Genomic DNA, 12,344 nt, shown 5'->3' on the forward strand with positions numbered 1-12,344 from the left:
ACTATCAACCAATCAGCTTAACTGACATTTATAAACCACTACACTCAACAACCACACAATGCGCACTCTTTCAAGTACACATTAAACATTCACCAAGAAAAACTATATTCTGAGTCACTTTTTAAAGTTTCATTTAAAAAATTCAAATTTGAAATAATTGAAATTTACAAATTATTTTCTCAGACCATAAGGGAATTAAACAAGCAGTCTATGTCAAAAAGCAGGAAAATCCCCAAGTATTTGGAAATGTTAAAACATACTTCTAAATGACCCATGATTCTGTTAGAAACCCCATAATATATTATTTTTGCTCTCAGCAGTCAGCTGTCCTAATTCTTTAAATAAAGCAAAAAGGCTCCAAACAAGGTCCTTGGGGCAAAATTACAGGAAGACAAATTTCAGTTCAATTGAAATGAGAATACTGCAACAATCAGAGCCACGTGAAGTTGGAATGTGCTGCCTCTGGAGAGAGTAAGCTCCCTAAGGGGACACACAAATTTAGGCTGGGGGAAAAGGATACAACCGTGAGATAAATCACTGAATTAAAAGAGTTTAATAGTCTATTCCAAACATGACTCTATTATCAAACATTAATCTATAATTCCTGATTGCAATAATGATAAATTCATGCCATTCATCTTTAAAATATCAGGGTAATCCATTTATTGATAAAATTATTTGTCACTAGGTTCTCAACACAGAAAGCTATTTCTCCAATTTTTACCATGTTTAACAAAATACATCATACGAAGCAAGCCCTTACTCTGACTTATTGATAGGCTAAATTGGTCAATTCTCACTTAAAGACATTACACTAGAATAAAACTCTAGGTGTTATGCCATTTTTCTCATAATAGCCATTTCAAGGAAACAAAAGTCTGAGAATATCATGCAATTATACATCTCTAAGCCAAAATTTAAATTCCTGACTGCTTTTAGGTTGAATGAATCTAAACTATTATCTAATTTCTTCATATACTTCAGTGAAACAAAATTTCGGGCAATTTTTTCTGATAGTTTTACACAAAGAAGAGACCACTTTTCTACTTAAAGTTACATACAGGAAGTATGCTCTCTTCACACTTTCTCAAATTAAATGTGACAAGTTAATATAGCAAATCAACATGCTTATCTTAAGCGATGACCTTCATTTCTGACAAAATAAATAGAAAATCTGGATTATAATCATTATTTGAACAAAACACTTTCTCAGAAACTACATGGAAAGAACATGGGAAAGGATGTTTATCAAAGGATAAAAAGGTTTAGTTCAGGGGAACTGAACTAAAATGTAAGGCAGTTTTGTGCTAGCTAAAGAAGAAAAAAAATGAAGAAAGAAATTATCACATATAAAATAGAATATAAGAAATAGCCAAGGGCTTCCCTGGTGGCGCAGTGGTTGGGAGTCTGCCTGCCAATGCAGGGGACATGGGTTCGAGCCCTGGTCTGGGAAGATCCCACATGCCATGGAGCAACTAAGCCCGTGGGCCACAGCTACTGAGCCTGCGTGTCTGGAGCCTGTGCTCTGCCAACGGGAGAGGCCGCGACAGTGAGAGGCCCGTGCACCGCGATGAAGAGTGGCCCCCGCTCGCCGCAACTGGAGAAAGCCCTCGCACAGAAACGTAGACCCAACACAGCCAAAAATAAATTAATTAATTAATTTTTTAAAAAAAATAGCCAACACTATGACAAAGTGAAATATGAATCTAAAAGATTTTACTGAAATTAATATTTATTTATCATCAATAGAAAGTTCATCACTAAATAAAAGTTATTTAGCTTTAAAATTATACACAGAGCTATATAATACACTAAATAATTATAATAGCTATATAATATGCTAAATGTTTAGCATAGTGCCTATCACAAAGTAAGCACTAGAGAAATGTTTTCTATTATTAGTAAGAGTGGTATTAATTACAACACTGAGTTCTCACGAAGACCTTTTATAAAACACTCCACAAAAGTCTAATCAACTGGAGGTTTTTGTACATACCAAAGAGCATCCCCGCAAAAGGACTACACATCTCTCGATTAGTAGGTTTGGATGGTTCATTGTCTCGAGCGCTAAAAACAAAAAACAAAAAGAATTAAAACCCAAATAATTTTCAGGAAACAAAAATTTAGAGTGAAATGCAGGTATGAGTTATTGGCCTTTCAAAGTACTATGGATACTATAATAGTTATATGTTTTTAAAGTTAATGTAAAATCATGGCATTTTATCTCTTTATACAGTGGGAACCCAATGCATTCAGGCTCTATAAATATGTGACCTTTTTCTTCAGCCAGCTTCACTAACTCTATAGATTCCCAATAAAACCCTTTTTCATAAGAACAGTTACCCAAGTAAGGAAAATGAATATAAGTACACATAAATAAATCCTAAAAAAGGACGATATCTGTACCCGCACTTTGAAAAGAAGATCTCTAAAAAACTCCTTCCTTGAAAGAAACAAGGAAAAAAAAAACACAACTCTCTCAAAGAAAATTTAATTAATTAGACTCAAATAGCAAATTCTATATCTCAAGCATTTTTATGTGTTACTTTTCTTCAAAGAAAATAGACACCTTTCCTGACACATGACAATATTATCTTCATTATGCACTATAAATTCGGAACCATTTATCCTTACGTACAACACAATAAAGCCACCAAAATTATAAAAACTACAGAAAGAGAACATGAATATAAAATGCATATAATTTCCTTTTTTTCAACGTGACACAATTATGTATGAGTACTAATTTTACAAAGTAAGCATAAAAGTTATCTACTCAATATGTTGAAAATCAAAAACAAAGTTTTGAAAAGAAAACTCATAAGAACATTTTCAATTTATTTCAAGTTACGTCATCTCTATAACTCCAAGATATTTTAAATTGATTTTTAGTCCATTAAATTATACACTTATTTCTCCTTTCATTAGTTCAAACAAATATATATACTTTATAATGATAGGGACTCAGAACACCTTGGCACACTTTATAATCAAAACTTGCTCTTCAAAAGAATGCTGTAAAGTACCATAAAGTTTCATGTAACACAATTCTCCCCTCCCCCTTTCTCCCTAATTCCTTTCTCACTAATAAGAGAGGTTGTTAACATACTATAACTTTCTAGTTTTCCAGCAAGCCAGTTTTAGCAGTTGCTGTTTTACAGTACAACGACTGAAGGGCAGAATTTATATTACATACAATACCTTTGATTTCCAGCAGATGAAATCCGTATGTTTGACTGTTCTGTGACATCACCACCATACTCCATAGGAGGCACATTCCCTCGTCTGTTCCCGTACATCCTTAAAAACACATTAGCTTACAGAGCTTGTTCCACATACAGTGGACTTTTCTTATCTCTTTGGTGTCTTTACATTTGATGTTGGAAATATTAAAGGGAACAAAGTGTTACAATGAAGTTTTACTGTAAATATATTCTAAAATTAATTCAATTGACATTTGACTCAAGTATGATCTGCTGGTTAATAAGAGACACTAAGAGTTTAGATTCAATAGTCTTTAAATCAAAGGGAGGTTATTATAAACTATTTCAATATAACTTCTAGAAATTTTTAATATCAAAGCTATGCAAATACTAATAAAACTTTTTTATTATTCACTTATTCAAAGAATATTTACTGAGCACCAACCACATGCCAAGTACTAATCTAGGTACTGGGTATGTGGACATGGTCCTAGCCCTCATGAAGATAATAGTCAAATTTCAAAATGAGATCACTTTTTAATCAAAATTCATAGATTCTGGGAATTATTTCACTGAATATACAAACCTTTTTAACTTAAAAGTACAGCAGCAGTCTTACCATTAAATTAAATCAAATGTAGCAAGCCACAACATTTGCTAACACTGTAAATCACGTGAAATACTAAATATTAGCAATAGGTGAATACAGAACATTATAAACATGGGTAGAAAGTTAGTTCACTTTATTCACAAGGTCATGAACAACAAAAAGAAAGATTAGAATTTATTTTATTTTCTTAAGAATGCTTTTCAGAAAATAACTTTTAAATGTTTTTCAATTAATCTTTTTTCCACTTGGCAAACATGGAAAATTTAATTTCTCATACCAGAGAAACAAACATGACTTTTCACACCAACATTTATCAGCACCCATGAAAATCAGCATTTCATAAGTCATATTTCTTTGCATGGCTCTTGAGTTAACAAACTATTTTGTCTCTCATGAGGACCACTGGTAAGAAATATGGTTGTTACAGTATTGTTCAATATTTTAGGTGAATTGAATTATCACGTTAAGAAAAACAGCAATTTTTAGAAGAAAAGGAACTTATCACTCTCCACAGAGCCAGCATATAAAATCCTCTTTGTTTCTATCATATATTGTCAATATCACCTGTGGAGAAAAGACTACCCAGAACTGTAACCTTAATAATGTATGACCTGTGGCATGACAGACTGGCTTCCATTTTTTATCCATATCTAAAACAGAATCCTCCCCAATCCCTTTCAAAAAAGAATTTCAAACTGATTTCAATTTATCAAAACACAGCTGATTTTATATCTAAAGCCTAAGTGCTCAAATCTCTCTTTTAAACTGACACATCAGTTTAGTATCTATCATTCCTTATTTCTACCACTTAAAGAACAGGTAAATATAAACTTAAATTCAAATTTGTAATTAACAATGCCAGGCAACCAGATTTATTTATACTGCATCTATATAAATACACATGTGTAGAAAAGAGTAAACAGAGCATGCCTGAGATTGCTTACCCTTAGAAAGCCCTGTTTGCAAGACTGGCCCTTAGCTGGCACCTGAGAACATAGATTTTGGGAGGAGTCCACCATTCTCAGAACTGATAAGAGTGACCCACTGTGCCTAAACTGTTGGTACAAGCAATAGAGTTTATGCTGAACACCTGCTTTCCTTCAGGGAGTCCAGAATTTTGGCACATGCCAGGAAAGTTTTTTCAGAAATGGACAGACCTCATAAAAGGAAGAATTTATTTCCTTTCACATAGCAAATCAGATTTGACTGAGGGAATAAAATAATTGTAAAATAGTTTCACCATCCTACCAACAAAAAAAAGGTAAAGCTATGTTAAACGGAAAAAGCTTTTTCTACTTCCTTGAAGAAACGGGTCAGTAATTCTAGTTAACTAGGTTCAAATCTCAATGCCCAAAGAAACCAGATATAGGCTAGAAGCCAAGTTTACTCTAAAAATCAACACGAGTGACTTCCCTGGCGGCGCAGTGGTTAAGCATCCGCCTGCCAATGCAGGGGACACGGCTTCGAGCCCTGGTCCAGGAAGATCCCACATGCAGTGGAGTAACTAGGCCCGTGCGCCACAACTACTGAGCCTGCGCTCTAGAGTCCGCGAGCCACAACTACTGAGCTCACGCGCCACAACTACTGAAGCCCGTGCGCCTAGGGCCCGTGCTCTGCAACAAAGGAAGCCACCACAATGAGAAGCCTGCGCACCGCAACAAAGAGGAGCCCCCACTCGCTGCAACTAGAGAAAGCCCGCGTGCAGCAACGAAGACCCAACACAGCCAAAAATTTTTAAATTAATTAATTTTTTAAATTAACACAAGTTTATCTTTAAAAAAATTACTCTTACAGAAGAAAAGCAAGTTGTTTAAAACCACAGGTATTTTCAGCTAATATAAATGTGAATGAACAACTCCTAAATGATAATAATGTATCTTTTTCATTAATAAACCACAGAATCAAAATAACTACTTCAGAAGTAAATTTACAATGTTTATGCTATCAAAAATGACATATTATAAAAATAAAATATTTACCATCTGTTGGTCCTGACACAACTTACAGGGAGAAAGAATCAAATTCCTCCTTACTTAAAAGAAATCATCCAATTCATAATGGTTACATCACCTGGTTTCATAGTAAAAATTTCTCTAATGTGAATGAATTCTGCTATTAGGGGCACTCTCAACTATAGAAATTAAAAGAAAACTACTGAGCTGTTAAATGTTCGTCACGGGGCTTCCCTGGTGGCGCAGTGGTTGAGAATCTGCCTGCCAATGCAGGGGACACGGGTTCGAGCCCTGGTCTGGGAGGATCCCACATGCCGCAGAGCAACTAGGCCCATGAGCCACAACTACTGAGCCTGCATGTCTAGAGCTTGTGCTTCACAACAAGAGAGGCCACGACAGTGAGAGGCCCGTGCACCGCGGTGAAGAGTGGCCCCCCGCTTGCCACAACTAGAGAAAGCCCATGCACAGAAACGAAGACCCAACACAGCCTAAATAAATAAATTAATTAATTTTTTAAAATGTTGGTCACCATTTTTCTCATTGTTTTCTGTTCTTTCCCAATTTTTATATTACTTTAATTCAATAACAGTGTTTTTCTAATATTGACCCCATCTTTAAAGTGGGGAAAATAATTAATATAAAAATGGTCCTTCCAAGTATAAATGAAAAGTAACTACTACAAGAAAAAAAGTAATATCAAGTTAAATAACTCATGTTCTAATAAGCTATTTCTCCTCATTTATACCTTACATATTAAGCATGCACACTTCTTAGAATGTCCTACACTAAGTAAGCGAGCACTCAGTCTATTGAGTCAGATTCTATCTCAGATTCTAATTTCAGATGGAGTGGAATTTCAGAATTTTGTTACATAACTAGCAAGATTACAAACTAACAAATATCAAGAGTAAAACAGACTGGAAGTGCTAACTGCATTAATCACATAAAAAATTTAAAAAACAGCATTCTTTAAGGCTAAAAATTTCTTTTACTCATTAACATCGGTTATAAAGTAAAACATAATAAGGTAATATATTAACTTCTACAGCTCAAGTTAAATAATAAAGACTAGGATGACTATCTTTTAAAAGCATATAAATTTCAAAGTATTATAAGATACACTATTATATTCAACTTTAGAAAGCTCCTAAAACATTATAAATTTACTTAAATTGGTAAATATGTATCAAACAATACACACAGGCACGTGTGCGCACGCACACACACACACACACACACACACAGAATGCAACTGCTGAGCTAAGTGCTAACCATTCTGTTAACTATTTTAAAACACTTGCCAGTGATTAATGATTAGTTTAGGAAAGTAAAATCATTCCTGGGCTTTATCCTTCCAAAAGTGGGGAAAATATTTCATTAATAAATACATAATGATATATGGAAAAGTTTATAGGGTAATTAGAAAAGAACTGAGACCAAAAACCTAAAAATCAAAAATTACTAAAAATCAAAACTAGAATTTATCGCATGTTGACTATTAGAAGGAAAAAAGAGAACACGGGAAATTTAGAAGAATGAAGAAAAATTTTGTACTTCTCAGTATATAGTCAGCCCTCCATATCTGTAGGTTCTGCATCCGTGGAGTCAACCAATCTTGGATAGAAAATATTTGGGGGGAAAAAATTCCAGAAAGCTCCAAAAGGCAAAACTTGAATTTCCCGCACACAGGTAACTACTTATCAATATATAGCACTTATAACTATTTATAAAGCATTTATATTAGATATTATAATTAAACTAGAGATGATTTAAAGCATAAGGGAGGATGTGCATAGATGATACACAAACACTACACCAGTTTACATAAGGGACTTGAGCATCCAAAGATTTTGATATCCATGAGGGATCCTGGAATTGATCCCCCTTGGATACCAAGAAACAACTGTTTTAAGAATAAATAGTTAAGTCAAGAGATCAAATGAAGTTACACATTTCTTTAGTCTCAAAAATTTCACTAACAAGTAGAGTCATTTTTCCTAGTAACCACTCTGCCTGATAAATAAATCTAATTAATGTTCAATGTGAAATCTTTTCTTTTAGAAATCTCCAAATCTGAAATATAGAAATCCAATTTTAACCTCACCTGCCACTGAGACATATGTGAAAAACCTTACAATTAGAGATGTAAGAGTTTACACATTAACAAGATGTATAATAATGATTTACATTTTTAAGAAATATTGTAAAAACATTAAAATGTTATTCTCACTCATCTACATATTTAATCTATTCTTAAACTACTACTTGGGGAAGATTATATATAGAAACAGTTCATTTCGTTCATGGGATACATAAGAAAATAAAACTGTTCTCAAATAATTAGGCTGAAATTGATTTGTTAGTTCATGTATAAAATTATCACAGGGTGTAATTACAAAAATAATAGATTAAAATATATTAAAAACAAAGCAACAACGATCATAAGTTTTTTGAAATTCCAAACTTAAAAGATATGCATTACATTATACTCTAAAGGTAAACTGACACCATAAGAAAAAAAAAGTTCTCATGTACAAATAAGGCAGTACCAAGAGTCCAAGAATATCTGTATTTCCCTAACGGAAACTTCTTGGAGTTCAGGTAGCCTTTGACTACCTCCAGATACAAACATTTTCAAATATAACACGTTACAGAATTTGGAACATTTTCTGAAGTACAATTAGATTCAAATCAGAGATAAGCTATAATGGGCATTACAAAATTCTAATCCTTCAGTCAAATTACCTAAATCAGGGTGAATATTAAAAAGATTGGATGAGCAGGACGTAATAACTAAAGAATAAAGAGTAGATGACAAAGAACTGCAAAGGCTTTGTATGATTATTTAATAATTAGAATAATGAACATGTAGCATTATGCCTCAGAAAATTTTCTAAAATACTACAAAAATAATCTATTTGGACTAATGAATGAAACAGGTCCCGTGAACTGCTCAACATTTACATTTAATCCCTACAGGTTAACTAGTCAATGAAAATATCAGATCCTACCATATTTTTTATCTCCAAATCAAAAGTTAGATTAAAATATAGCAAGTTTTAAGTATTAAGACAAATGACTTAATAAGACCCCATTGTAGCAATTAATAAATTACAAATAGTGTCATAGAAACAACATGCAAAGGAACTGAAAAGCATCTAAAAATCTGATCAAAAAAACTTAGTGCCATATCACTAAAATAAACATTCAATAAGTAACTTAAAAACAAAAAAGTTGATAAAAGTACTTAGAGCATAGAAATATTAAAGGAATAAACTGTATTTCATCGGTTTTAAGGTGTCTTTTTTCCCCCACATTTTAACATCTGAAACCAGGAGAGCCTTGGACCTGGCTGTAAATCACGTATTGCAAGGAGAAGTTATTTTTCTCCTGCCAGTCACCTAGGGGCACTATGGATATGAGATAACTCTGAATTCTCGCCTCAGCGTTGTTTTGTACGGTACTGGCAGCACGAATTCAGACTGAAAACCTGAATCAGTACTGGCTTACAGCTCAAATTCTCAGGGAAGTTCCTTTTTACTCCCTCCACTCAGTGCCAAGGTTGACAGTGGAAGTTTTTTTTCTGTCTTTTTCTGTGGGAAAGTCTATTTCCCATTTAAGTTTTTATAAAGGTTGTAGCCTTTCAGTGTCCCAGCTTTTTAATGGGGCCCCTTTCTCCCCATCTTGGGTTGTTTTCTTTGTTCCTACAGTGGCACATAAAATTATGGTGTAACTTAAAACTGAAGCATCATGTAAATCAAATGAACCTGTGTCTCCTTAACATAATGATAAAAAGTAACAAGAATAATATTAAGCAAATAAAGAAGATAAAAATGAAGTTGTAAATACCTGTCATTTGTATACACTCTCAAAAGTCTTCTATCAAAATCACTTTCATATCTAAACCTCTCGTCCATTTCTTCACTTACTTCAGGATCTTGGCCTGGTCTATAATACTGTTTATCAAAAGCACGATCCTCATTAAACCTGTGAAATCTTCTATCTGGAATGTCAGTCTTGCTGACAAACCTCTGATGTTTTTTATTGGAAATGCCCACTTCTTCATTAGTTTTTTTAACGACTCTTCTATTATTCCTTAATTCAATTTCATCATCTAGTTTTCGGTATCTGTCCTCTTCTAGTCGTCTTTGGTTTAGAAGCTCTTCGTATGCCTCTGAAGGAGTTAAGACATCTTTCCTAGGACCCTCTGAATTTTCCCAAGATGACTGCATTTGTGAAGATAAATCAGGTTTAACCTGACTAATAGGTTTTTTACTTCTTTGATTCTTGTGCTGGCCAATTAAAAAAAAGAAGAAGAAAAAGATCTTAAAGAGATGCTATTTCTTAAAAGGCAATTAAACTCTCAAATGATCTTAATCTATTTACTGTCTCAACTCTAAAGCTTAATCACCCATAAGAAACATCTTATCTTTAGGAAAAAAACCTTCAAGGAAGTGTTATCCTTTAATAAAACTTAATAAATACCAAACAAATAGGTAACAGTAATATGGATAGATGGCTACAAAAAGAGAGGATAAACTATGCCAGGGAGATATTAGGTATATTTTGGCAGTTAAATATTGCTTCAAAATATTTCACATTAAATTCCTTCTCAACACAAAGAATATAGACTGTAGTAAATTTTTTTGGCCCTAGTAACATCAACCACCCTTAAATTTGGGTTAAAAAAAAAAAAAATATATATATATATATATATATATATATATATACACACACACACACACAGACACACATTGCTAGAAATTGTCAATATAAAAAAATCATTTAAAAATAAACAAACGTCACTTAAAACCAATCTCTAAAATTAAATCTCCTCCATGAAGTTAAAAAGTAGGGTAAGTTTGGGCTTCCCTGGTGGCACAGTGGTTAAGAGTCCGCCTGCCGATGCAGGGGACATGGGTTCGTGCCCTGGTCCGGGAAGATCCCACATGCCGCGGAGCAGCTAGCCCCGTGAGCCATGGCCGTTGAGCCTGCGCGTCTGGAGCCTGTGCTCCGCAACGTGAGAGGCCACAACAGTGAGAGGCGCACATACCAGGAAAAAAAAAAAAAAAAAGTGGGGTAAGTTCTTCAATATGAGATAAAACCATTTACAAAATTCAAAATTTAAATGTCCTGTGTTTGGTTCAATTGGCTTAACTTTTTAAATATTTATATGAAAACTAAGTGAAATGTCTAATAATATAAAAATATTTTCAAGTAAGGACAAATATTCAACCTGTGGTGTTAAAGCTTTACTTTAAAAGCAAAACCTACCTCAGTACTCTTTCCTACCTGTCTGAACTTTTCCGTGGATTCTTCCTTATCCCTGAGAAATTGATTGTATTCTTTGTTGCGTTCAAGTTTCAACCTTTCCTTCAAATAGAAAACCAAAAGGCAACGTTAACTTCAACATCAGGAAAAAGTACCTAATGTCAAATCAGACTCATACAAATCAGAGATCTTACCCAAAATCAAGCTTTACTAATATTTTCAAGGACAGAAGTAGCTGTAAGGCACAGGAGAAGCAGGAAGAGGTCCGAGACCACCAATGCAATTCCCCACGTCCATTCTTGCCACATTAAAATAAGATTTACTACATGCTTAAGTCCAGATTAGCACATGAGGTCTCTAATACTAAGGGAGTGGCTTTGATTATGAAACACCTCCATTTTATATGCCAGTAGTTACTTGGCTTAGATGATACCTTCCTAGGAGCCATGCCCTGTAAGTCCCTGAATTCAAGGTTTGTTTACCAACGTCAATCCTAGACAATCCAGGTGCACTCTTCCAAAAGCATTCGTAAATAAATCTCTCCCACTAGTAAGTATATGAATGCGTTTGCCAGGAGGTCTATCATTAGCATGTTTCCAAGATCTGACCAGGTTACTGTCCTACTTTCCTTCTCAGGGACATCTCTTGCCTCCAGTCCCCCACCCCACTTCTGAAAGACCTGCTTCTAACCATTTTTTTCCCAAGTTTAAGGAAAGATCCTTGTTATATTTTAAACATAAAAAGGTAAAATATTATAACGTAAATGTTCTGTTGAAATACAAACATGTTGCATTAGTAAATGTTCTTAAGCCCTAATACCTTCAACATCATTGAAACAATCTAAAAAAAAAAGTATTAAAAGAGCAAGGCTGTCTTTTGAAACTTAACTGTCCATTTATCTTACATACTACGTCATGACTGTGATCTAGCTTGTGAATTTGAGTCTCTACAAGAGGTGTACAGTGCTTAATCACTATGCCCTGTTCAGATTATGTACATGTATTTGTGATGGGAACACACATTCAAATAGCCCCAGATGTCACCTACATAAAAGCTCAGTATACTCTCTCATCCGCTCCTCTCACTGATAATTGTGTCATATAGCATGAACTTTATAGCTTAGAAAACAATGCTGAAAAAAACCGAATTCTGAATATTCAATTAATCATTATATTAAAGAAATATATCATATTACATGGCTACAAATATAACATTCAAAAAACCTTGTTTCAACAGCCCTGGAGACTCCACACATTTTGAAAAAATCAAGTACGGGATATGATGTAATCTTGTTTGCATTTAAATCAA

At 34.0% G+C, this 12,344-nt stretch overlaps 1 protein-coding gene across 7 annotated transcripts in view; it reads right to left on the reverse strand.

Moving 5' to 3' along the window:
• Window positions 1-12,344, reverse strand: part of CSPP1 (centrosome and spindle pole associated protein 1) — a 199,374-nt gene that overhangs the window by 78,740 nt on the left and 108,290 nt on the right. For 5 of the 7 annotated variants that reach the window (XM_022595255.3, XM_089899054.1, XM_022595257.3 and 2 more), the window contains 4 exons: window positions 11,058-11,138; window positions 9,615-10,057; window positions 3,202-3,300; window positions 1,997-2,067 (listed from right to left, as the gene is read on the reverse strand). In XM_022595255.3, the coding sequence (XP_022450963.2) occupies window positions 1,997-2,067; window positions 3,202-3,300; window positions 9,615-10,057; window positions 11,058-11,138 (694 nt within the window). The remainder of the gene's footprint in view (window positions 1-1,996; window positions 2,068-3,201; window positions 3,301-9,614; window positions 10,058-11,057; window positions 11,139-12,344) is intronic. The other 2 variants (XM_089899055.1, XM_022595259.3) reach the window with 1 other exon arrangement.

Source organism: Delphinapterus leucas, chromosome 17 (assembly GCF_059928025.1).
Source record: "Delphinapterus leucas isolate spDelLeu-1000000601 "Yukka" chromosome 17, BTC_Dleu_Yukka2, whole genome shotgun sequence".
Taxonomy (NCBI): domain Eukaryota; kingdom Metazoa; phylum Chordata; class Mammalia; order Artiodactyla; family Monodontidae; genus Delphinapterus; species Delphinapterus leucas.